This window comes from Callorhinchus milii, unplaced genomic scaffold, assembly GCF_018977255.1.
Source record: "Callorhinchus milii isolate IMCB2004 unplaced genomic scaffold, IMCB_Cmil_1.0 Scaffold8, whole genome shotgun sequence".
Taxonomy (NCBI): Eukaryota; Metazoa; Chordata; class Chondrichthyes; order Chimaeriformes; family Callorhinchidae; genus Callorhinchus; species Callorhinchus milii.
Window position 1 is genome coordinate 20,696,829 of NW_024704749.1, and position 27,232 is coordinate 20,724,060.

Here is a 27,232-nt window from a genome sequence, read left to right on the forward strand (position 1 = left end):
AACTTTTTGAGACCGGTGTACAAGGACACCCAAATCCCTCTGAACACTAACACTATCTAATCTCTCCCCTTCTAGAAAATAATCTGTTTTTCTATTTTTTCTACCTAGGTGAATAACTTCACACTTCCCCACATTAAATTCCATCTGCCACCTACTCACCCACTCCCCGAGCCTATCTATATCCCGTTGCAATCTTTTTGCATCATCCTCAGAGCTTACTCTCCCACCGAGTTTTGAGTCATCCGCGAATTTAGATACGTTACATTCAATGTCCTCGTCTAGATCATTGATGTAAATTGGAAATAGCTGAGGCCCAAGCATTGATCACTAGTCACATTCTGCCAATGTGATGCTCTTTAAGATAAGCGCTTGGAAACTCTTAAGCAAGATGATGAGTTTCCACGTGTGTTTGACACCCGGCTAACCCCCAAAAAACCTTGGTTTATTGGGCAGAAAGCTTCATTGAATGACATGTGGAACTTCTGCCCAATGCACCAAGACTGAAATGAATCGGAGGTGAGCTCGTGTGGAGTATAAAGACACAGACTAGTTGGGACCAAATGGCCTGTTTCCGTGCCATCTCCTGCTGTTATTCTATGCAAACAAGTCCTGGTCCTCAACCTGGTTCCAGCCATCAATTCGTCTCTGGGTAAAGAAATGCTTCCTGGTGCCCACAACCACAATCCAATTCACACAATGATCACCTTTCGTGGTTGAAGCACACTCGCTGTGTAAAGTACAATAGCTACCAATCCCCTATCAGTATACAGTCGTCTGCCCTTCAGATGTGATATCAAACAGGAATGTTAAAGATTCCGCGGCATGATTCGCAAAATTAAAGGGGGTTTCTCCCTGTATCCCGGCCAACCATCCTTGAGAACAAATTGACCATTCACTTCACGCCGGACGTCGCTGTGTGCGTGTTGGCTGCCGCATTCGCCTCCCAAAACACACGGTCACTTCACTTTACGGTCATTCCGTTGAGGCATTTCGACGACGTGATAAGACGCTGTATGTAATGCAAGTATTTTATTGATACGATGCAGAAAGTGGCTGCTGTGTTTGTCCACAAATACATGTCCGCTTTACTGAACAAACCCGCGCGATGATCCCGACATTCATTACAGACGCTGTATTAAATGCACAAATGATTTGAGGATAATAGGGGCAGTACACAGTGAGGTCCACAGGGAGGCGCTCCCTTGCTTTACGCAGTGGCAGGGTTTGGTGTAGCAGAAGAATTAATGCCCGAGGATCAAGCAGGACAGGTCTCGTCACAAAGTGTAACTCTATTAACCAACAAATGGTGCACCAAGTGCAAGAATTATTATTATTATTGCGGAGGAAAGAGCGGAGACTTGGGATGAGAGTGGATGGCCTCGGTGGAGGAACCAGCTGCACTTTTGGGTTAAACAGCCTCCTTCGAGCTTCAGATAAATCGTTAGCAACGAATCACAAGGGGGTCGAGGTTTGCACCAGTTTACGTATGCAAAACACACTGAGGGATCACAAAATGGGGTTGAAATAGCTGCTACAGTCCCCGGTCACAGCGATAGCCATCTGGCTCTGTGTGATATTGTCTCTGCTGATCATTATATACAGGCTTGATATCCAATCGAGGCGGAACGATAGGTGGGACACAGCGAATAGATTGCAGTGACGCTTACCATCAGCTGCCTTCCAAGAGACGAGCTTTTGTGAAGCGCTTTGAGACGTCTCGACGATGCGATAAAGCCCTTTATCAAATGCAAGGATTATTATTATATGATATTATTAAAATCTTTCAAGCAAAAAAAAGGTGGGTCAGTGGCTCTGGTTTACGTGACAACAGTGTGACGGTCAAAAATTAGTTCTGCACTGAACAAAAATCCTCGTCTCTATGACAAAAAGCTTCTACATTGTCTTTCTCCTACTTGTCACCACTGGACAAAGACTCTGGTGACCGCAGAACATCAAACACACTTATTCTGAAACCAGACTCTGTTTTTTTTTATACTTTTCCAAGAAACCCATTTTGCATGCAATTTGTCATCTTGTCTCATCTTCTCTATTTTTGTGGCTGCTCGCTTGGCCTTACAGTCGGCAAAATGAGCATTGTTTACGAGATGTTTGGTAAAAGAATCAGAGAGGGGACGAAGGTGGGTTTTTTTTTAACGCAGTGAATTGTCACGGTCTGGAAGACCGAGCCCGCACGGGTGGCGGAAGCAGATTGAAAAATAATTTTCAAAGGGGAATTGGATATCAAGTATGCATCCAATTCCTTTTTCAAAGGGAGACGTTTGCAAGGCTACGTATGGGGAAAGAGCAGGGGAGAGGAACTAATTGGGTGGCTCTTTCAAAGAGCCGACCCAGGCACGATGGGGCTGAATGACCTCCTTCTGCGTCTGTAAGGTTCTATGATTCAAAGATATGTGCAGGTTTTGTCTATGCAAGCAATGTCTGATGCTGATGATAAAAATGATAAAAACTAATAGCTGTGGCTTCGGTTTCTAAGAGTGGAAATTATTGCTATTAAAAATAATAGTAATCTTTGCATTTGATTTAGTGCCTCTTCATATCCTTGAGGCGTCTCAAAACTCTTCACTGGATACGCTGTAAAGTGGATTGGACTGTGAATTTTGTGGGTGAAATGCAGCAGCCAATTGCACACAGCAGCGTCCCACGAACAGCCATGGAGTGAGTGACCATTTTTTTTTAACTTGAGGCCAAATTGACCCTCCTCTTCGACCCTGAATGAGCACTCATCTGGTATGACAGCTGTATAACTGACAATGCGCGTCTGTAACTCACACAAAGTCTACTTGATGACTTGATGAGCCTCTTGGCTCGGTTGGTAGCACTCAATCACAAGGTTGTAGATAAAATACGTCAAGTGCAATCGATGGTTATTAATGTATTGTCGGCAGCTTTGACAAACATTGACTTTGTTTAACACCAATTGACTTCACGAACAGCAATTAAATAGGGGTTAATTGTAGCAAAAGTTGACCCCAACCCCAGCAGTGATGGGTGCTTTATCAGGCTGATCAGGGGTAGGATGACAGGATGTTTATTGACGAGAGGAATGAAGGTCTGACCAAAGATCTTGCACTTACTGAAGTGCCAAGGTGTTAACCCGGAGAGGATTGGTACACTGGAGCCAGCCCGCAAACCAGCCTGTGTTGAAATCACTCGTGTTGCAAAATGTTCGTTCATGCAGGGGACTTTTTTGACAGTTTTCAGATTAGACGTTGGATTTATGAGCCCTCTTCCAATTACATCGAGAGTGACGTGGAGTGATACGGCATGGAGTCCGGACACTCGGCCCATTGTGCTTCTCAAGAGCTTCCACCCCCTTCTCTCACGTAGACACCAAAAGTGACTCTTGAACGCATTGATGCCGTCTGCATCAGCCGAAGCTTCTGGCAGTGAGTTCCACATTCTCCCTCCCTCTGCATGAAGAAACTCCTATCGCTCGCTACCTTATACTTGTCTAGGTGCCTTGGGACGTCCTCCTGACGTGAAAGGCGCTATACAAATGTAATTTGTTGTCGTCGCGTCCTCCATCATCATTTTACTGAGCTCGTGCAGAGGGGGGGTGGGGAGGATTTTAATAGCAATAACTGCCTTTAACGTGGGCCCTATAACGTGTTGCAGACATTCTGTGCGATAAGAATCAAAGAAAGAATAGTCCGTTTATTTGAATGCGTGCGTGTGTTTTTCTCTTCCTGTGAGTCTTTCTTTGTATGTGTGTGCATGTGTCTATCTCTCTCTCCCTCCGCTTCCCCCCCACTCTCTCTCTATCTCTGTGGGTTTGCTTGACTATAAGAGATTGTCTTGGGGGTTGGGGTGAGAGACAGCTTAACCACAAGATGATTTTTTGCTACTTCGAATCTTCTGAAAATCTCTGACTATGTCTGCAGCCCACAGGTGAAGTTATCAGGTCTAAACACAAAGTGACAACATAAATACAAGATGTGCCATGTAAAGTGTGTGTACAAGTTGTGAACGGTATTCAGTATGTGTAGTATATTGATTAAAGATATGTTTTTAGCAAACTCATTAGTTTTAAAAAATAATGGGAGTTCAGTTATTTAGTTTATCGAGGTTAGGATTTCAAATGTTCACATCTCGTCTTAAATGTGACAGCAACAATTAAGTTTTTACTTTCAAAGCTTTCTCTAACTCTCAGATAACAACCTTTTACATGTGCGTGTGTGTGTGTGTGTGCGCGTGAAGTGGGTGGGGGGCGTGGAATCTGTGTGTGTGTGTGTGTGTGTGCGTGTGTGTGTGTGCCATTTTGCATGTGTTGTGTGTGCGATGGTTTCTATCTCCGGAATCTCCACGTGAAGGTGGGATGCATGGAATTTGCAGATGGGTTTGGATACTCTTGAGGCAATGGTGATGGGTTTCCTCATGTGTTGGACTGATCCCCCAATAATGAGCATTCTTATAGCGTGCGTGTGAAGTTTGGAGATCTAAAGTCAGCTGATTTGGCAATAAAGCAGTAACATCCTGTTTACCTCCGTTGCCGCCTCTCCATGTTATGACACAAGTTGATGGAATGTTTTGAATTTGTGAAGGATTTGCAACATTGGTTGACCCAAAGCACCCTTCTGTCATGTTGGATCCATTCATTTCAAGACTGAGGTGGATAGATATTTGTTAGGTCAGGGTATCAAGGCATAAGAACATAAGAATTAGGAGCAGGAGTAGGCCATTCGGCCCTTCGTGCCTGCTCCGCCATTCAATAAGATCATGGCTGATCTTCTCACCTAACTCTGATTACCTGCTCTATCCCCATATCCCCTAATCCCTCTATTTTTCAAGAATCTATCAGTCTCAGCCTTGAAAATGTTCAAGGACTGAGCATCTACAGCCTTCTGGGGCAGTGAATTCCATAAGTTCACTACCCTCTGAGTGAAGAAATGTTTCCTCAACTCTGTTCTAAAAGGCTGACCCTTAATTTTCAGACTGTGACCCCTGGTTATAGATTCCCTACCGGGGAAACAGACCCTCAGTGTCTACTTTATCAGCTCTTTAAGAATCTTATAAGTTTCAATAAGGTCTCCCCTAATTCTTCTGTACTCTAGAGAATACAGCCCCAGTTTATTCAGCCTCTCCTCATAGGTCAGTCCCCACATCCCGGGAACTAACCGAGTGAATCTACGCTGTTAATTGTCCAATTACCCGTCCTTGCCCCATATCCCTTGATATATCCCTTGATATATCCCTTGCCCCATATCCCTTGATATATCCCTTGATATATCCCTTGCCCCATATCCCTTGATCTATGTTCCAACAATGAAACATCACAACTACTAAGCAAGAGCATCAAAAGGCAATAGGAAGTGCCCAAGAATTTATTTTACTGCAAAAGAGGCCACCCTCAGAGCCATTAGAATGAGGAAGTACAAAACGGTTTGAATTATCTCTTCTCAGAAGTGAAAGGGGTTTGAGGTTATTCCTATTGCTAAACCTTTTGTCAAGCGGACGACTCAATGGTCTATTCCTGTCTGAAACTATTGCTTTGCTATCGGTTGTTTGACTGCGTACACAACTTTGCAACACTTCAGCAACCCGAACAGCGAGAGTATCTTTGACGTAGGAATATGGAGTCCCTGTAGCGTATTGATTAGAGCGCTCGCCTTGCAAGCGAGTGGACCTGGGCTCAGTTCCTTTGGCAGAGCAAAACAGTGGGCAAGTACGCTTACCCCACGAGTTTACCGAGCAGTAAGTTGGAACCCGGTTGTTAGTCGATTGGTGGATCACAATTCCGGGGCTACTAACCTCTTCAAAAATAATTTGGTCACTTAATCCGCGACTGTTTGTGGGACACTCTTGTGTGCAATTGGCTGCCATGTTTCACCCACAAGCCATACAGTCAACTCACTTTGCGATATATTCTGTGAAGGGCTTTGAGACGTCTCGAAGACGTGTTAAGGCGCTGTATCAAATGCAAAGATTATTAGAACATTAGAACATAGGAATAGGAGGAGGCCATTCATCCCCTCGAGCCTGTTCCCACATTCTATTAGATCATGGCTGATCTGTACCTCACCTCCGATTACCCGCCTTTGCCCCATATCCCTTGAAAACCTTGCCTAAAAAAAAGGTAAAGGTATCAAGGAGTATGGGGCAAACAGTGGCCAATGTTAAATTGACTGCACTGTTGCCTCTATCCTCTGCTCTCTGTTGCACAAAGAATATTTTCTGCAAGTTGTTTTTTTTTGCCTAAATATCCGGTCTTTTTTTTCCAGCTTTGCTATAGCCCGATCCCACAGGGTCTTTAACACCCACCTGAACAGGGGCCGATGGGACCAGCTGATTAACATCTCGGTCAAAGGACAGCACCTCCAACCACTCAGCTTGTCAGTGTCAGCCTTGGCTATTGGCTTTCAAAGACCCAATATGGGGTGGAGGGGTTTGAACGCACAACATTCTGATTCAGAAGGAAGTTTGACGCTAAACGGGGTGGGACGGACATGGTAGTAATAATAATAATAATCCTTGCATTTGATATAACGCCTCACCACGTCTTTGAGACGTCTCAAAGTGCGTCACAGAAAAGACCAAGCAATTGACCTTCTATTTTGTTGGCAAAATGCGCGTATATAGCACTGAGTAAGTGTCTGAGATTGGAATGTCAGCAGAGGCTTTGAATGAGAGATAACTTTCACTGCCACTGTTAAAATTTTTTATCTATCTTCCTCCACTATCAGATCAATTCTTTGACTCAGAGAAAGATATAACTCGTCCCATCTTGTGTGCCACTTCTTCCTTGTGACTAAACTGAATCCATTATGATTTTCTCCCCCCTCCGTATAGCATTATTAATAATAATATTCCTTGCCTTTGATGTAGGTGCCTTTCACATCGGGAGAGCGTCTCAAAGCCTTTCACAGCGTTTACTGTGACGTGAAAACAGCATTGTTCGTGGGTTCAAAATATACAGTCAATTCACTTTACAGCATATCCTGGGAAGTGCTTCAACGACGTGATGAGGCCCTATATCAAACCCAAGGATTATTATTATAATATTTATAAGTGTGGTGACTGCGTGTTTTGGATGAGAAATGCAACACGTGCACATTTGATCAACGACGACGGCAACTTGCATTTATACTGCGCCCTCCACGCAGGATAGGGTCCCGGAGCGCTTATCAATGCGATCACATCACATGCGATTACAAGCTGAGTCGATTGTAGATTCTGAGCAATAATAAGTCGCTCACCAGCCAACAAACTCGGCTGCTCGTCAACACACTGCGTTGTTTAAAAAGATTTAACCCAGTGAAAGAAAATAGTAATAAATCCTTCCACGTGATACGTCGTGAGGTCCATCTCAAAGCGCTTCACTGGGTTTTACCGTACGGTGCAGTGACTGTATTTTGTAGGTGAGCACAGCAGCCAATAAACACGGGAGCTCGGTTTAATGTCTCACCGTGGGTTTCCTCAGTCAACTCAGCTCTCCTCTCCCCCACCTCACTCACTCCACGCAGCAATGTGATGGAACGTCATCTTAGACAGTGTGAGTGTATTCATTGGCGAGGTGGATAATCCATCTGATCCAAAACTCCACTCACCCGCACTAACCTCAGTACCTCCATCACACCAGTTCTCCTCCTCCAGCTGTGACTCCAGGTCCACCGATGTTCTGTCTGCTCCTCCCAATTTGACCTCTTAGCCGGTCTCCCAAGCTCCGCAATACACAGGATCCAGCTGATCCAAAACTCCATCACCCGCATACTCACCCGGACTAAACTCAGTAATCCCATCACACCAGTCCTAGCCAAGCTCCACTGGCTCCCTATCACGGAACGGATTGATTTTAAGAACCTCGCACTCGTTCCCAAATGCCTTCATGCCCTGGCTCCCCACTTTTTCCAAGCAGCTCAATCCCCAACCAACTATCCGCTGCCGCTGCTCGACTGGCTCCGGCCTCCTGCGTGTCCCTCGTACCCTTCATTCCACCATCGGTGGCCGCGCTTTCAGCCACTGCGCCCCGAACACTCTTCCTCTATCCCTCCGCCTTGCCCCCTTCCTTCCCCATCTTCAGATTGCACCCGAAGACCTTCCACTTCAATCGACCGGGCCTAAGGTCACCTTCCCCCTCCCTCCCCCCCCGCCGGCTCGGGATGGTGCTCTGGCGCTCTGGAATGCTATCCCGTACGAAGGGCGCGGTGTGAATGCAAGTTGTTGTTGTTGTTGGTAGGCTGGAATGGTGAGATCAGGGACATGAACCTCTCTTGTCTAACCCTCCTCGCAAAAGACCCAGGACTTATTGGGATTGCACGTTTAACAAAGCGAGACTAATGGCAAGACATCCTGGTCATTGAAGCAAAGTTTATTTACAACACGCAGTTGGGAATTCTGCAGGCGATTCTTTCTCCGTGGAATACAACTCACAACATGGCACCGCGTTAGTTTACAGAGGGGATCCGAGCACGCACACAGGTCCTCTATCACCCCGCGAGAGAAACTGCTGGAAATACAAAGCGCTTTCGTTCGATCCGCGTTTGCGAGAGAGGTTAACCGTCCAATGGGGGGATGTTTCTTCTTCTGAAGCATAACTGCTAACTCCCTACAATCCGCCGAATCAGTACAGTAATAATCCTGGCGTTTGATCCAGTAGATTGCTCACTGCCTTGTCCCTCAGACTCAGTCACAGTGAACTCCCTGCATTGAAGATTCAGCAATCTACAGTCTAAAATAATCCTTAATAATCCTTGCATTTTATATAGCGCTTTATCACGTCTTCGAGACGTCTCAAAGTGCGTCACAGAAAAATGCCAGGATATACTGTGAAGCAAATTGTCTGCATTGTATATTTTGTGGGCGAGACGCAGCAACCAATTGCACACAGCAGTGTCCCACAAACAATCGTGGATTGAGTGACCAAATGATTATTATTATTAATTTTTTTTAAGGAATTATTAAACCCCGGAAAAATGATCCGCCAATCAACTCACAACCGGGTTCTTACTTGCTGCAGAGGCGCGTGGAGTAAGGAAACTTGCTCAGCATTTTGCTTTGCCGGGAATGGAACCCGGGTCTCTCTTGTGAGGTGAGTGCTCTGACCGCTGAGCTCCAGGACTCCCAATACAAAATTCAGCAAACTCACAGCATAAAATATTAATCTCTCCCCCCACCCCCTCCCACCCCCACAGAGTCCTTGAGCTGCCTCCGCAGCCGACTACTTTTGATGCCTTTGTGGGTTATATTTTATGCCCTCCTCTGTGTTAACTGCCCGGCTGCTCTTTCACTGCATTTCATGGCATTCATTGCCCGGTTACATTTGTGCAAAGGGCAGATACTTCTACAGTAAATGTTTCGACGCCAACCGACTTGGCTTGTGGTCAGCGAGGAGTTTTATTTTCTCCTAAGATCGGAGCAGGTTTCTTCCCTTTTAACCGTGCTTACCGTCACCTCCCCACCACCCCCCGCAGCCCCCACCCCACCCCACAGCTCGCGCTCCGAGGTGCCACTCTGCGTGGCGGGTGCTATGTAAATGCAGGTTGTCGGTGTTGTTGTCGAGGGACAGAAAAGATTTGGAATCATGCAATTTTCACAGAGCAGGAGGCCATTCGACCCATCGTACGTATGCACGCACAAGATCTCTCCCATTTAACCCCACTCCCTTGCCTTCCCCGCTCTTCCCCCACCCCCACCGTGGGGGGCCGTGAGCGATTTCGAGACGGTGGAGAACTGGTTTGTTCCCATAGCACGAACCTGCTGCTGAGACACCTGGGTGGCGGAGAACAACAATAGCTTGTAGTTACACGGCGCCTTTCCCGAGGAGCTGGACAGTTAGGGGTTTGCACCCGAGCTGTGGGTTGGAGTCGAGAGCGGTGGGAGGGTGTCCGAGAGCAAACAGGAGAGTCTGCTAACTGATGATCGGCCGATTTACGTTTACTTTCAAATGTAAAGGCGTGCGTCAGAGGTGGGGGAGGAGAGGAAGGGGGAGGATGTAAATTGGACACCATGCTGTCACACCAGATGGCTACGGAAACATCTGTGTGGGATGTAGCCCTTTGCGTAGGCGAACGGCAATCCCTTCACATGATCTTTAACGTCTTAAGTGTCAAGCAATCAATCATAAAACCACAAGGAAGGAGTGAGAGTCTCCTCTCCTCCCCTCTGCCCTGCTCCCCTCCCCCTCAAAGTCTTAATAATAATAATAATCCGTGCATTTGATACCACGTCGTTGAGACGTCTGAAAGCGCTTCACAGAATAGACTGTAAAGTGTGTTGACTGTGTGTTTTGTGACTTCCCCATTCCCTCCTCCACTGCCAACCATCCAACCATCTCTCCTTCTCCTCTTCTCTTTCTCTTCCTCCTCCTCCTCCTCCTCCTCCTTCCTCATTCTCTCCATCGCGCAATCCCAATCACCTCCTGCCCTCCACGAAGGACTTGGAGAGGAGGTAATACAGAATGGGGTTCAGGCAGCTGCTGAGCGAGACGAACCACAGGGTGATGAGCTTGACGTGATGGGTGTCCAGCAGCCATTGGCAGTGGATGTCACTGAGTCTCCGCAGGCTGGTCACCAGCTGGTAGACGTGGTAGGGCAGGTGGCACACCACGAAGCCCGTCATGGCGGCGATGATGATCATCTGCGCCCGCACGTGAATCACACGGTTGCGCTGGCTGAGGGAGCGCCTCCTGATGGTGCACAGGTGCAGCGCAATGGAGGCGTAGGAGAAGGCGAAGGCGGCTAAGAGCAGGAGGAAGAGGACGGCCACTGTGGCGAAACCCATGGCCGACACCCTCTTGCCGTACTGCAGCCGCATGCTGTAGCATACCCTGTCCCCCTCCTGCTCCTCGGGCAGAGTGTTGGCCATCTCGCTGATGAAGTAGTTGAGGTTGAGGGAGAGGACGGGGAGGACGGTGAGCGCCCAGGTCAGGCCGCAACCCCACTTGGCGAAGCCCGTCTCATAGAAGCGGTTGAGCCGGCGGTTGTTGGGCTTGACGATCATGGCGTAGCGACTGACGCTGGTGAACGCCAGGAAGACGGTGCTGCAGCTGACCGTGTAGTAGAAGCTGAAGTTGACGATGATCATGAAAGTGGTGCAGACCACCGAACGTTCGTTCCACCCGTCCCCCCAGAGGAGCAGGGCCGCCCGGAAGGGCAGAGCCAGACAGCTGATCAGGTCAGCCATGGACAGGTTCATCAGGTAGATGAGGACACCGTGTCGACGGTGGGACTGTTGCATGAACTTCCAGGTGGCCAAGAAGTTGGCCGGGACCCCCACAAAGATGATGACGGTGTACAGACAAGGGAGGACGACCTTCTCCAGGACTCCGGCCCTCAGATCGCAGACCGGCCCCTGGGAAATGCCCGTCACGTTCATGGACATGGTTGCGAACGGTCTCGGGATTTGACCCACAGATGTTAACCTGCAAGAAAACCAACCAACTCGTCAACGATTTCTCTCTCTCTCTCTCCCCCAAAATATTGTCCGCACCCCAAAGGGTTTTCGACTGAAGTTTCAATCACTTGTTCGACCCTCAACTGTCCTTTCTTCCCCCCACATCCGTGCCATGACCCGCTCTGCCTTCCCCCACCTCCGCAACATCGCCCGGCTCCACCAATGCCTCAACCCCTCAGACCACCGAAACCCTCATAGGCCAATGTCCTGCTTGTTGGCCTCCCCAACTCTTACTTCCACAAGCTGCAGACCTTCTTCTATTTCTGTTTCTGTACAGTGGTAATGATAACATTTGCCTACAAAGTACAGTCACTTCACTTCCCGTGGTCTAATGCTTCGTATCTAAATTTACCTGCAAGTATTTTAAATGAACCCTGGTCTCATTGCTCGTTTGCCCGCATAACAACATGTTTCCTTTTATTTCCAATCGGGTGTGGGCATGTGGTGTTTTAATGTCGTATAATAGACTATTGTTTAAAAATAGCAATTGGCTGCCGTGTTTCACCCACAAAAATACACAGTCAATTCACTTTACATTATATTCTGTGAAGCGCTTTGAGACGTCTCGACGATGTGATAATAATAATACAACAAGATTACATTTGTATAGCGCCTTTCATGTTGGGAGGCCGTCCCAATATATAATATTATTATTATTATAGACGTCTCAAAGCACTTCACAGAATATACTGTAAAATAAATTGACTGTACATTTGTGGGCGAAATGCGGCAGCCAATTGCGTACAGCAGTGTCCCCACAAACAGTCGTGGATTGAGCGACCAAATGATTATTTTTTCTTAAAAATTTCTTGAGGGGTTTATTGTCAGGTGTGTGGAGTAAGGAAACTCGCCCAAGGTTTCACCCTGACGGGAATCGAACCCAGGTCTCTCACTTGCAAGGCGAGTGCTCTAACCACTGAGCTACAGGACTCCACAATGGAATGGAAGGTCCAGGAGTATTTTTTATTTGTCCACTGGAAATAAATCAGATTATAAAAAAGTCGTGTAACTCAATTTAATGTAATAGGTGGAGATTCAGAGCCTCCCATCCATCAAACATTTACAGCACTTTCATGTACTTGGCTACACCAATTATACCAATCCTTCCCCAACCCTTCCTGGTCTTAGGTCATTGGGGCATCTACGCAGTTCTGGGGTTTCTGATGGCTTTTCAGTGAAAGTTGGAATATAGTTGCAGACTATTAGGAAGGAATACGAGACTTGTAAGCAAAATAGAAGCCCATGATATCAAAGGGACGGTGCCAACGTGGATGCATAACTGGCTGGGATAAGGCGTTGTATCAAGTGTAAGGATTATTATACTATGAAATGAGGAAAAACACCTCTGCTGAGGTTCTGCTGTGATCGGAGGGGAAGGGAGGATGTTTCTGGAAGAAACCAGATCAGTTTCTTCTTTATCTGAACCCACCCTTGTGTGGGGAAGAAAGAATTTTCTTCTGTCAGAAATACAAAAGGTTACAAAAGGCTGTAGTGCTGCTTTGTCTATAGCAGAAGAGGTTAAAGTGAAGACTCTCACTCTCTTGTGAGTTGTGTGGCTTTGCTCAGTTCAACAACAGGCTGATGTCAATCCTTGGTGTGTTGTGGGCGAAATGTGCATACGTGGCTTGTGGTTTTCAAGGGATGAAAACAGTTTACAACAACAATTGAAGCCGCCCTCCCTCCCTCCTGCCTTCCCTCCCTCCTGCCCTCCCTCCCTCACGAGCCCTTGTCTTTATATCTCTTCGCCTCAACTATCACGACAACAACAACAACGAAAATAATAATCTCGGTGCGAATTGACTGTATATTTTGCGGGAGAAACACGGCAGCCAATTGCGCACAGCGGCGTCCCCACAAACAGTCGTGGATTCAAGTGACCAATTAATTATTATTTTTTTGAAGGGATTATTACCCCCGGAAAAGTGATCTGCCAATCGACTAACAACGTCTTTACTGCTAGGTAACCACTGAGCTACAGATCAAGCATTCATCCAGCGCTCTTCACTTAGGGCTGGGTCTCGGAGCGCTCTACAACGGTTGTAATTTGACGCCGAGCTGGGGAGAGGTGACCATAGGTAGGGTCAAAGAGTCTCTGGGACGCTCTACCCAGAGTGAAGGGCGCTATATAAATGCAAGTTGTTTCTGTTGTTGTTGTTGAGACTTCAGATGCGATCTGAAGACAGTTAAAGAGAAGGACAAAGCAGAGGGATTGAGCAGGGAGCCCCAGAGCTTCAGGCCATCGTGGCTGAAGGCACGGCCGCCGATGATGGAGCGGAGAGTCCTACGGACACGCGGAAGGCCCAAGTGTGGGGAGGTAGAGGAGTTTGGATGCGAATATCTTACCAATCTGAATGTACCAATGAATTCCTTTCCCTCCCCCACCCACCCTCCACCACTCTCCCCACACCCCACACACTTCAACATTGCCCTGGTAGAAGACCTACCCGACAGAGAAGGTTGGCACGATATTCTAAAGACAAGATAGGAAGGAAAACCAACTACCTATTGTGTTCCAGCCCTGGGCTTGCAGTGAGGAGTTCTGATTTAGGTTAGGATTAGCGTTCAGTCTGATCAGCAAATCAACAGCAGTTGTGCCAGGACCAGTGGAGTTCCAGGCTTGGACACTCATCGGTCGGTCGCTGGGCAAATCCTATTCTACACTTTGCTTTTATCAAGGGAACAGGCCAGGTTTCATACTCTTGAAAACAAGGTATTCGCTTGACTTCCTCTGCGCCAGCATAAACAGGAAACTAGTCAGCAGCATTGCAATCGCACTCAGTTATTTCTATCGCTTTCCCCTTCCCCCTCTATCCTCCTGTAACAGTGGGGGTCGAGGCAGGATAGAGGAGCCAAACCCAGTCTTGTCGCATCAACGCGACACCCAACACAAACACACTTCCAATAATGGGGTCCTGGATCAGGAACCCTGGCTCATATGTCGTCATCGCTGCTCTGTCCAACACCCCCCCACACCGCCCCCACACCCCCACCCCAGACCTCCCTCACTCTCTAGTCTAGCTCCTCGCGTGTCAGCCTGGGGCAGCTTTCGCCTCTGAGCCGGAAGGTTGTGGGTTCAAGTCCCCACGTCGAGACCTGGAATCACACAGTCCAAGGTGACTCTCCAATGCAGCGCTGCGGGCTGTTGCATTGTTGGAGGTTTCTGTCATTCGGATGAGACGTTATACTGAGCTCCCGTCTGCCTTTTCAGGTGAAAGTTCTCAAAAAGGTAAGGGAGTTTCGCTCTCACCCGGTGTCCTGGCCAACAATCCCCCAAATAAAATTGGTCACTCGCTCCACGGCTGTTTGTGGGACATTGCTGAGTGCACACTGGCTACTGCGTTTCGCCCAACGAAATACACAGTTACTGCACTTTACAGTGTATCCTGTGAAGCACTTTAAGACATCTCAACAACGTGATAAGGCACTAGCTATAATCAAGGATTATTATTATTATTATTACACCACTATTGAACTGAGATTTGTTTTTAAAGACTTTGTTTTCGAGCAAACCGGCACGCAACCCCACTTGAAGGGCGCTATATAAATGCAAGTTGTTGTTGTGGTGGTGGTTTTTTTTAAAGGGGCTGCTGGGATATAGTTCAAGCTACATTTCATTTGTAATGTTCTGTCAAACGAACATAAAACTTAGCTTTGCAGCAGTGGAAAAATACTACGTTACTTGTGGTTGTATTTCTTTTAGAAAAAGGACCAGATAAATAGTTTTCGTGATGAAAGGCTCCCCTCCTGCCACTGTGAAGGCCTCTCGCTCGCCAACTATTGACGTTAATTACTCAGCTGGGTCCTAGTTCCAGCATTATTATTTTTTTGCTCTTGAACAAACAGCAGTGGGGAAAGTACAAGGTTTATAGGTATCTTTTTTAAACAATAAATAAATAATTGCAGTAGAATTTAGGTGAAGACGTACAAATTTAAAATGATCCAAAGAGGAAGAATCTAAATTTCTAGCCATTTGTTGAACTCCATTGCTGGACTGTACCGTGTGTAGCTCTGGTAGTTGTTAACACAACATGGTTACCCGAACAGAACTACAAAAAAAACAATAAATTGGTCACTTCAACCCACGACTGTTTGTGGTCACTGCTGTGCGCAATTGGCTGCCGCGTTTCATCCACAAAATATACAGTCAATTCACTTTGCAGTATATTCTGTGAAGCGCTTTGAGACCTCTAGAAGACGTGACGAGGCGCTGTATCAAATGCCAGGATTATTGTTATTATTATTATTATTATTATTATTAAGACAAAAGAAATTGTGCTGTGTGTTGTTTACTGTTGAGACGTCAGGGTGTGAGACTGCATTGCATCACACAGACAATTCCACAATGTATAAAACCTGAGGAAATGGCTTGCGTGCAACATGGTTGACAATGAATGGCGTGTTAGTTGTATTGTTGCACAAACTATATTGACGCTTGCTTCCAGAGTAAAGCATGCAGTTGTTTCATCTTATCAAAGAGGCAGCTCAGAGGAGAGCAGCGAGGCTGATTCCACAGCGTCGGAGGCAGAGGAGAGGAGAGGATAGTGAAAACACTGACTCCCAACTTTAGAGACGGAGAAAAGCGAGGACAGCAAGGCATTAAGAGAGCTGAGCTATGAGCAACGACAACAACTTCCATTTTTATCTCGCGCCCATCACGCAGGCTGCATCCCAGAGCCCTCGATGAGCAAAAGCCGGATAAGCCGGGGTTCTTTCAGCCTTGGAAAAAAGAGATGCCTCAGAGTTTCTAACCTTGTAATCAAGAGACCAAATAAGTAATAGGAAGTCAAACGAAATCAACCAGATACGGCAGGACAACAGGAAAAGGTTTAGGGTGTGAAGGGCAACTTTTGGACGTATTTCTACACACCGAATCCATAGCTACGAAAGACTGTTTGAGGCCAGGACGGAAAGCTCATTTAGGAAACTACTAGATATTACAATGAGAAGATTGTCGAAAGAGATTGTAGATTGTAAATGAAAGGGTTGCATCGTCCCAATTTGTGGAGTCCTGTAGAGTTGTGCTTAGCTCACTCACCTCGCAAACGAAAGGACCCCGGGTTCGATTCCCGGGCAGAGCGAAATGTTAGGCAGGTTTCCTTACTCCACACGCCTCTTAACCTCGCAGTCAGTAGGAACCGGATTGTTAGCCGATTGGCAAATCGTTTTCCGGGGGTAATAATCCCTTTTAGGAAAAATCGAGCCACTCAACCCATGGCTGTTTGTGGGACGCTGGTGGGCGCAATTGGCTGCTGCGTTTCAGCCGCAAAATCCACAGAAAATCCACTTTACAATATGTTCTGTGAAGCGAGACCTTTAACATTCACTTGAACAAGCAGACCGCGCCTGTTGACAATCTAGAGCTCACCCAGCATTGCACAATCTACTCTAGATTATGAGCTCAACGTCTTGACCTGCAGCTTGAACTCACGGCCTCTTGACACGGAGGCGAGAATGCTGCTATCTGTCCCAGGCTGACACCTGATCATTCTTAATGAGTATATCCGTGATAAAAATATAATCTTGCACCCAGTCAGTAAATCACATTTCAGGTAAAAGTGTGAAGAACATCAAACAGATTGCGTCTGTAGCTATGAGTGTGATGCCTCCTCTGACAATCTTAGCTCCACACTGGTATCCACCACAGGAGCCTTTCAAGGTGAAATTTGCCCCCTTATCAACCCATACTGTTAAGTATTATTTCCACTTGCACTTATTGCAGAACGAATTTATTCCGCCATTATCTTTACGTAAAACCCCTGGACTGAAACCACAAGCAGCTGCTGATACGAATTGTTTCAACACGTGCTGAAAAGGAAATTGCATTCACAGCAAGAAACTTGGTCAACACGTAGCTGCGAAGATTTTCTTCTTGCTGGCTGGTGATTTTTGAAATGGTGGCCGTCTAAATATGCACATCGAGCTAGCATTCCCCGGGGGTTGCTCTTATGGGTGCTCTTAATTCTGTCAAGTCCTATAGCATTGTGGTTAGAGCGCTCGCCTCGCAAACAAGAGGACCTACGTTTGATTCCTGGGCAGGACAAAATCGTAGGTAAATTTGCTTAAGCCACACGCCCCTGTTTACCTAGCAGTAAGTAGGAACCTGGTTATTAGTTGATTGTTGATTGGCAGATCACTTTCCAGGGATAATAATCCGTCCCCTCCAAAAAAAAATAATAATTTGGTCACTCAATCCATGACTGTTTGTGAGACATTGCTGTGCGCAATTGGCTGCCGAGTTTTGCCCACAAAATATACAGTCAATCCAATTGACAATATATTCTGTGAAGCGCTTTGAGATGTCCCAATGACGTGAGGAGGTGCTATATCAAATGAAAGGATAAGAAAAATGCAATTAACTCGTGCAAGGGTTCCCAGGACAACACACCCACAATGGGTTAGGTCCTGTTCAACGTGCCACTGTTCAACGTGTCAAAACATTTGCCCCAATAAGTTGTTGTTTTGTCAAAACATTATTATGCTGTTAAACCAGAATCCAGCAGTAGGTGGAAAAGTAAATTGCTTTTCAGTGCAATCAGCCCTGGCTTTCAAATGAGCAAATATTACCACCTATCTGGGGTCAGATCTTGCGATTTGGAAATAACAGTTCAAAATGTTATTGGTCGAGTGGTAATTCTGGATGGAACCACACTTCTAAAGAATAGAAAACTTATAGACAGACAAGTTTTTCGTAGAGTGTCTTGACTCATATCATTGTCGGCTTTTACCATTGTTTATGGGAGGTTTCTGCTCGATCTCTTTATAGGAAGCCTGTGGCACTGGTTGAGCCGTTAATAATAATAATAATCATAATCCTATACAAAATCATAACTTGATACAGAGCCTTAACGCATCGTTGAGATGTCTCAAAGCGTTTCACAGGATGTGCTGGTAAAGTGGATTGACTGTGTGTTCTTGTGGGGGAAACGTGGCAGCCAGTTGCGGGCAGAGGTGTCCCATAGAAGCGAGTGACCAATTTTATTTGGTGAATTGTTAGCCAGGATTCCAGGAGAAACTCCCTTCTCTGGACAGGGACCTCAGTGTAACATCTCATGCCAAGGACGGCATCCCCAGCAATGCAGCCCTGCGTTAGAGAGTTCAGCTTACACTGTGTGATTTCAAGTCACAGTCTGGGGGCTCGAACCCACAACTTTTCGACTCGGTGCCCACAACCTTTCGACTCGGAGTCAGGCTGACGATACCTATTGAACACATTATGTTGAGAGCAGGTTTGGTAAGCCACCGCCCATCCCGCAGAAGACAAACTGCAACAACGACAACATCAAAATCACTAACTTGGCAGGACCACAAAGCTCACTCACTGTTCGTTAAAACCTAACGCCAGTTTAATTGAGTCATTTCATAGCCGAGGTAGAACCGTAGAGATTTCCGGGACAGAAAAGGTCCACAGACCAGTCCAGTCTGAGTGATGGAAAGAAAGTGGAAAGGGACTTTTTTTTTAGTCTCAATGATTTTCGAGATAAAGTCGAGAGGTGTGGCAAGTGGTATGATTATTTTATATAATAACCAAACCTTATCAAATCTTTTCTTCATAAATCAGTTTTGAAGAGATAAGGGGCTGACTCGTTTAACACGTTGCTGTCTACAGTCAAATCATAGTTCTGCTTAACATATTGCTGGAGCTCTTTCTTATGTCCGTAGCTTCAAATCAAACGTTTTCTTTTGCAAGTTTTGAAAATCTCCCAAAAGGCGACCGTGCAAGCAACAATAATTCAACTGCATCTCCTCTCCCCCCAAACCCCCCCCCCCACCACCAACCCTGTATTTGATGAAAAAAATCCAGGCAGGAAGTGGACTTGTGCCAAAAACTAATATGAAGAGTGTGTGTTTAAGGGGGAGCTTAAAAGTCCAAGCAAATTGCAAGAGGGTTTACTTGCAAACAATCATTTTGTTTTGCATCTAACAAGGCATTCGGTGTAATCTCTGGTAGACGTGTTCACAGCTGCTCAAAGATCAAAAACCCGTGAAAATCGCACTTTCCTCTGCACCATTTCTTATAACCTATTTTGTTGTATACGTATTTGAAAAAGGGCAGAGAAAGGGGAAGGGGGTGCGAGGTATAGGGGGGAGAAACACCACCTGGCTCTAGACTTGCACTCATTTTGTTTTCCCCACAAAAAATATACAGTCAATTCATTTTACAGTATACTCCGTGAAGCACTTTGAGACTTCTCGAAGCTGTAATAAGGCGCTCTGTCAAATGCAAGAATTATTATTATTATTATTATCGCTCAACATTTTACAGCGTGCAGAATTTAGCAATTTCTTAGCTTCGGTCTTGTTTTTGAAGCCTGTTTCCGCAGATTCTTTAACTGAATCTAATGCAAAATGAACAAATTAATCAATAAATATTCTTTGTATTTGATACAGTTGCAAAGGCTGCGAGGATGTCTCAAAAGGGCTTCGGGGATTTCAGTGTGAAGTGTGTATTCTGTGCCTTGAGGTGGCAGCCAATTTATACACGACACATATCCTTAAAATAATAATAATTTGGTCACTCAATTCACAACTTTTTATGGGACACCGCTGTGCGCCATTGGCTGCCGCGTTCGCCCACAAATATACAGTCAATTCACTTTACAGTGTGTTCTGTGAAGCGCTTTGGGACGTCCTCCCGACATGAAAAGCGCTATATCAAATGCGAGGATTATTATTATTATTACAGTCAATTCACTTTACAGTATATTCTGTGAAGTGCTTTGAGGAGTCTCAACGAAGTGATAAGGCAGTGTATCAAACGCAAGGATAATTATTATTATTATTATCCCCACAAACAGCAATGAAGCAAATGACCAATTTTACATGAGTAGTGGTGGGGTGGGGCAAAGCTTGTCCAGGACACCAGGAGAAACCAAATAAGGGAAATATGTAACAGAAAAGAAAGTTCCTGAAATTAGATCGAAAGTACGAATTTCTTAAAAGCTGTAAAAATCGTGTAATTCTAAGACTGAGTGAATTTCAAATCTGAACCTTTTCTTTCGTCTAACAAATTCTTCTGCTCTTATGGTCGAACTTGATCTTTGACGAGGGAGGGTGAGAGTTGGGGACAAAGTATTTATATTCCAGTCTGGAATTGGTGGAGCTGTGGGGAATAAGGAATTCTCAAGACGTTCAATTTGTCGGGGTTTGAGAGCTGTTTGGCGGTGCGGCAGAGGGTGGAAAGCTGTGGTTTTTTTTGGGGGGGTTCGGGGGGAGTGCAAATCCTAATATCAAAAGAAAATGACCACTCATAACTCGAGAGACAAAAGGAAACCCGTTACACGCAAATTGTCAGTTTGATTAACTTACACGGGTTATATGTTAAACGAAAAAAAAACGACCTTACGTTTCCTGCAGTAAATAAATCCCAAAGCACTACTTGATCCGTGCAAAGCTTGTACTTGTGCTGCTACTCAAACACGCGTTTACATTCGCAGGACCTCGAGCGTTTTAGAAAGCATTTTCTGCAGGAAAGACTAAAATACCAACTTAATACGTGACGGGTATTGAACTCACCGAGAGACTTCTGTGTTTTGCGTCACTCGCTTCTCCAAAAGGGATGGAAAGAACTTTGCTGTGTGTGAGTAGTAAGTACTAGAGTGTCACCTGTCTAGCCTTTGTAAACGCAATCAGCTTCCTGTTGCGATCATGCAGGGACTTCCTAGATATTAAGTAGATATAGCCTTTCACAGATATATGCCAATGCTATACTTAATCTCTCTCAAAATCGGAACTAAAATACAAGTTGGGCTAATAGCCCGTGGGCTAACCCGAGTTCGAGTTCAAGGTAACCCGGTTGCGCTTGATTATGTAACTGGTCAACACAAAGGTTTATTGCTTTGGCCCAAAGTTTATTTTAGTTGGTAACTGATACTTTTTTCACACGCACGCAAAGGTTGTGAGAATCGACAGTTAGTACAATAGTTCCCTCAGAAATGACTGTCAATAAAGAGTCTGTGCACAGTTTACAAGGTCGTTGAGTAAAATACTCGAGCAGAAGAATAGTATTATGTGTCACTCGGTAGCACTCTCTCTCAGAAGGTTTCATGTTCATGCACCCACATGGGGATTCTGAACTCACAGACCAGGCTGACACTTTTAAGAGTGAAATCAGGATCAGTTTTTCACCCAGAGGATAGTGGAAATCTGAAACTCTCTCCCCCAAAAGGCTGTGGATGTTGGATCCATTCACATTATCAAAACTGAGGTGGATAGATATTGGTTAGGGATATAGGACAAGGGCAGGGAATTGGAAGTTGAGATACAGATCAGCCATGATCTTATAGAACAGCAAAATTTGAGAGGTTGAATAGCCTACTCCTATTCCTGTTTCTGTGACACTCTGATGCAGTGTTGGAGTGAGGTGCCGTCCTTCAGATGAGATGTTAAAGCTGAGGTCCCGGTGCCTGTTCAAGCGGACATTACAGATCCCCTGGTGCTATTGAAAAACAGAAGGGAGTTTCTCCCAATGTCTTGGCCAACAAATCCCCGAGACAAAACTAACATTTACATGGAGTGAGAGCGAGAGAATGAGATGAAACCAGAGAACTCAAGTACAGGAGTGAGCAAGAATGATCACCAGCTCAGACACAAGGGGGTAAGAAGAAGGGGGAATGGAAACATCCAGTGAGGGATTGAGCACCAGCACAGACACAATGGGGCCAAACACCCTCTTTCTGATCTATAAGCAAATCGTGTTTGACATAACATACCGCACGCACTTACCATCCACCCTGACCTTTCCACTGTTGAAGTAGAAGGTGCAAAAACAACAACTAAAACCCTTGACGCTGCCTTTACCATTCTGCAAATGTAGGGAAATAACACTCCTCACCCATTTATCACAACTACCCCCAAATCTAAAACCACCGAAACACAGAGAGAGAGAGACGGAGCAGCTTAGCAACTCCACAAAGCGTAATAATTTTTCTATTTGATACAGCACCTTTCATGTCGGTCTTGAAGTGCTTCACAGGACTTACTGCAAAGTGTATTTTGTAGATAGATCAATGCAAAGCCAATCTGCGCACAGCAATGTCCCACAAAACAGCCATGGAATCCTACAGCATGCTCTTTGAAAGAGCTACCAACTAGTTCCAATTCTCTGCTCTTACCCCATAACCCTCCACATTTTTCCTTTCTAAGTTCCTATCCAATTCCCTTTGAAAAGCTATTAACAAATCTGCTTCCACCAGCCTTTCAGGCAGTGCATGAAGTGAATGACCGACTTTATCTGGGGTATTGTTGGCCAGGATGCCAAGGAGAGAGAAACTCTGTTTCTCTTTTGGAATAGCGCCCTGGAATCCTTGACGTCCTCCTGAACAGACACGAGACGAGAACGTCTCATCCGATGACGGCACCTCACCCGACAATGCAATGCCCTCCCACCCCAACACTGCACTGGAGCGTCAGCCTAGACTGGGAGCTCAGTCGCAGTGTGCGAGAGTGCCACTGAGAGTGCCACTGATTGAGGTGAGCTGATTAATCGGTGACACTTGCTGAACGTTCTGATGCAAGGTCTCGGAGGTGTGATCTCCATCAAGGTCACCACAGGTTTATGCCCTGGCCATGAAAAAACCCTTTCTCGCTCCTAGCGATGTATCGCAGCATCAGCCTAGACTGTGAGTTCAGAATCGCTTTGTGGGGGCTTGAACCCATAACTTCCAACTCAAAGTCGAAAGCGCTATCTCGATGACACATAATGCTATTTTTTACTCCAAGTACTTATGCAACTGCTTGTGACTACACAAGTTTTGACAGTCAATTGTGGGGGATTGAGATGCAAAAGTAATACTAACTCAAAACAGTGTTTTTTGTTTTGCAGTGAAGTCCCGTCTGCCTGTTCAGGTGGACGTTAAAGATCCCACGGCACAGTTCGAAAAGAGAAGGCGGTTTCTCTCTCATGGTGCCTTGGCCAACGAATGATAACAAGAAGAATCCTTGCATTTGATATAGCGCGTTATCATGTCTTATCGAGACGTCTCAAAAATTCCCCCCCCCCCCACAAATAAAATAGGTCACTCACCTCATGGCTGTTTGTGGGATATTGCCGTGTTTAACAGGCTGCCACGTTTCGCCCATAAATACACAGTCATTCCATTTTACAGTGCATCCCGCAAAGCTCTTTGAGAGGTTTCAATGACGTGATAAGGCGCTATATCAAATGCAAGGATTATTATTATTATTATGGATGACACAAGGTGCCAGCCTGGCTCAGTCAGTCGTGCTCTCGGAGCAGAAGGCTACGTGTTCAAACCAACAACAAAGAGCAGCGCTATACGTGAGTCACGTTAATAGGTAACTATTTGCCCCAAATGAACTACTTAAAAGTGACAATTTTCACCAAAGCAATTTACGCCCACTGTGTATTGAACTTAGCTGAACTTGTCAGTGTCTCCGTTTTCACAGTTAGAACAGTATTGAAATTACTCATTATTGAACTGATGACTCCATTTTCAAAGCCATGAGAAGCAAAGGTTCAGTTTAATTCATTAAAGAGTTTAAATTCTCTCCCCCTCTTCACCCGCAACTCCTCACCATCAAACCTATGCCTGCTACGCGTGCTAGTCGTTTGCTGTGGAATCCATACCTGTTAAACATCCCTGTGTTATCCCGAGCAGCAAATCGTTGCTGACTTTTATGTCTCAGTTGGTAACATTCGGGTCTCTGAATCAGAAGGTCGTGGGTTCAAAGCCATGAGTCAGACCCTTGAGCTCACAGTCTAAGTTGACGTTCCAGTACAGTGCTGGGGTGGGGTGGGGGGAGATGTAAGTAAATTTAATCACTAGCTGTTTATGGGACCTTACTGTGCCACGTTTTTCCTGCAAATGCGCAGCCGCTGCACACGACGGCAATTCCCCGTTATGAGCATTGAGACGTATCATCGAGCCAGAGGGATCTGCAGCACTCCAGGGCACTGCTGATGACAGACCAGCCAACTTGGTTCGGCGGCAGGATCCTGGAAGGGAAGATAGGTTAGTAAGGACAACGGTTGTTCCGACTCAACTCTTGTTAACCCTACAAACCGGTCGGGTGGTTTTAGCTAGACAAGAGGCAGGAAGCTTGCCAGACAATGCTCTCAATGGCAAACTGCATGGCTTTAGCTGGTTAGACTCCAGGTTGCTCTCAACGTAGACTATGACAAAGCCAAACTGGCTCTCACCCAATACTCATTCAGTGAGCAGAGTGCATCCCTCCACAGGGAAGGAGAATGCACTCCATTCTAGATACAGGGAGATTTCCCTACGTAGCACTCAAAATCTGATTTGAATGCAAGCGCTTGAGCTTGGTGGCGGGTTTCCTCATGTGTCAGACACCCGGCTGACTTAAAATAAATTCTGTGAGCATCTGTGGTAAAACTACAGTCTCAATTTGCACAAATACCTTTGGGGATAGCTGACTGGGAATGCCCCAGGTCCACAATTACTCTTAGTTGTATAAGATTTTAGCAGCTTTAGAGTTTGGGGAGTTATTTATAACATAATACTCATAATAATTCTTACATTTGATAGAATAAATAATAATAATAATAATCCTTGCATTTGATATAGCACAGTTTCACATCCTCAAGACGTCTCAAAGAAGCTTCGCAGAATATACTGTAAACTGGATTAACTGTGTATTTCGTGGGTGAAACGTGGCAGCCAATTGCGCACAGCAGTAGTTCAAACCAGTCCTCACTCTGAGACCAGCTTTATGTCGGTTCTTGAAAAGCAACTCAAGAGAAAAAACTCGGCTTCAAAGTTACGGCTGCATTTTTGAGAGTTTGCTAAAATTCTGGATGCTACAGAAATAAATCTAGAATCGAGTGCAATTTCTCCAGATTTCCATTACTGAATGATTTTCACGACAATGTACATGTTTTGTTAATTTACCACAAGGAAAAAAAAGGGGGAGAGATAAATGGGGAACAGAGAAATCTTGTGGTTCAGTCTCATCCTGACTACCACCACTCTTGTCCCTGAGTCAGATGGCTGTGGGTGCAAGCCGTAGGCGAGGACCTTGAACTCACGCAGTCCAGGCTGACACTCCAGCGCAGTGTTGGGGGAGTGTTGCGCTGGGGGCACCGTTCTTCGGATTAGACGTTAAACCGAGGTCCCGACTGCCTGTTCAGCGCTCTGGCACGCTACCCTGCGCCACTATTGGAAAAGAGAAGAGAGTTTCTCTCTCCCGGTGTCCTGGTCAACAATCCCCCAGATGTTAACGGGTTGAGCAAATTGGCTGCTGGGTCTATACGGTTACTGCATTTCACAGTAAAATCCTGTCAAGCGAGTGAGCTGTCTCCGGGACGCTAGCCCGCATGAAGGACGCTATATAAATGCAAGTTGTTGTTGTTGTTGTTGTCTCGATGACGTGATAAGACGCTACATCAAACTCTTACTAATAGTAACAGTCCTTGCGTTTGACTCAACGAGAGACGTCTCCAAATATATCACAGGATTTACTGCAAAGTGTAGTGACTGAGTTTTGTAGACAGGTTTTGCGGCTACAGGGCAGTAGATGATAGTGACATCATTTTGATACGACATGATTTTACTTGGAACTTACTGTAAATGATATTAGTGTCACAGGATTTACTGTCATTTACGTTTAGTTCTATAACACTCACAATATTTCTGCAAGTCTTTGAAGACTATTGTATGTGCGATTTCCTGAAGGTGACACCAAGCACAGTGTTTAACTCATACCATCTCGATTTGCATGATCTTCGTGCAGATATGCAACAGCTGTGTGCAATTGGCTGACACGTTTCGCCCACAAAATATACAGTCACTACACTTTACAATAAATTCTGTGACGTACTCGAAGAAGTGATTAGGCCCTATATCAAATACAAAGATTATTATTATTACCCGAATTGTTTCAGTGAAAATGCATTGAATGCTCCCTCTAGTTTCTCCACACTTCCTTGCCCGAGCTCCAACTTCAAACATCTCTACTATGGTGTGACCTTTCGACTTGCCGCATCAGCTATTCCCGTGTGGTCTCTCTAAGTGAGATTGAAAGCTTAAGAACAACCACACACTTACGTTTCTATAGCTCTTTGCAATGTAGGAATTGTATCTGAGCATAAGAGACCATTGTGGGAGTCTGAGCGAGAGAACCATCACCAAGATTTCAGTCTTGAACACCTGACACCTCTTCCCGGTACAGTTTCAAGTTATTTTATCCAAACATGTCTTGTGCCCTGATCTCAGCCAGGGCGGTCATGACCAGATGAATAATCCAACCCAAAGTTCCAGTTTTCCGAATTCATTGTGATAAAGCATTTATATCATTAAAACAGGGAAAAAGTACTGAACTTATTAGCATTGAACAACTTAAGAACATAAGAATTTGCTCGGTGAAAGAAGACCAAGGTCCATTCAGTTCGCCTTCCACCATCCTAGCAGTTGCATGACATGTCCTATCAGTGCTATGTACTATGTACTGTATCCTGAGATATTATTTCCTAATAGAAATCCATCCAACTTGTTCTTGAATGAATCAACACTTTCTGCTTCCACTGTCTTCCCAGAGAGCCTTTTCCAAAGGTTTATTACTTGCTCACTGAAGTAGTGTTTCCGCAGATTCTTCTGAATTTACCCCCCGCCCTTCAATCATAGGCTGTATCCGCTGGCTCTACTGTTCTGGACAAGATCACATTCTTCTATTGATTTTGTGGAGTCCTGTAGCTCAGTGGTTAGAGCACTCGCTTTGCAAGTGAGAGACCTGAGTTCAATTCCAGGCAGAGGGCGAAACCTTGGGCAAGTTTCCTTACTCCACACACCTAATAATAATCCCTCCAAAAAACGAAACCAATAAATAAATTGGTCATTTTCAATCT

The 27,232-nt window shown here is 45.5% G+C and overlaps 1 protein-coding gene across 1 annotated transcript; it reads right to left on the reverse strand.

Annotated features, from left to right (window-relative positions):
- Positions 1 to 10,346: 10,346 nt before the first annotated feature.
- On the reverse strand, positions 10,347 to 21,012 carry LOC103184658 (probable G-protein coupled receptor 82). Its single transcript, XM_007902795.2, has 2 exons — positions 20,923 to 21,012; positions 10,347 to 11,377 (listed from the first exon to the last, which is right to left on the reverse strand). Exon 2 carries the CDS (start codon positions 11,335 to 11,337, stop codon positions 10,369 to 10,371), a length of 969 nt encoding a protein of 322 aa, XP_007900986.1. The 5' UTR covers positions 11,338 to 11,377; positions 20,923 to 21,012; the 3' UTR covers positions 10,347 to 10,368.
- Positions 21,013 to 27,232: the final 6,220 nt, after the last annotated feature.

Coding starts and splice junctions, on each gene's coding strand:
- LOC103184658 (XM_007902795.2), bottom strand. CDS start 11,337: ATGTCCATGAACGTGACGGGCATTTCCCAGGGGCCGGTCTGCGATCTG.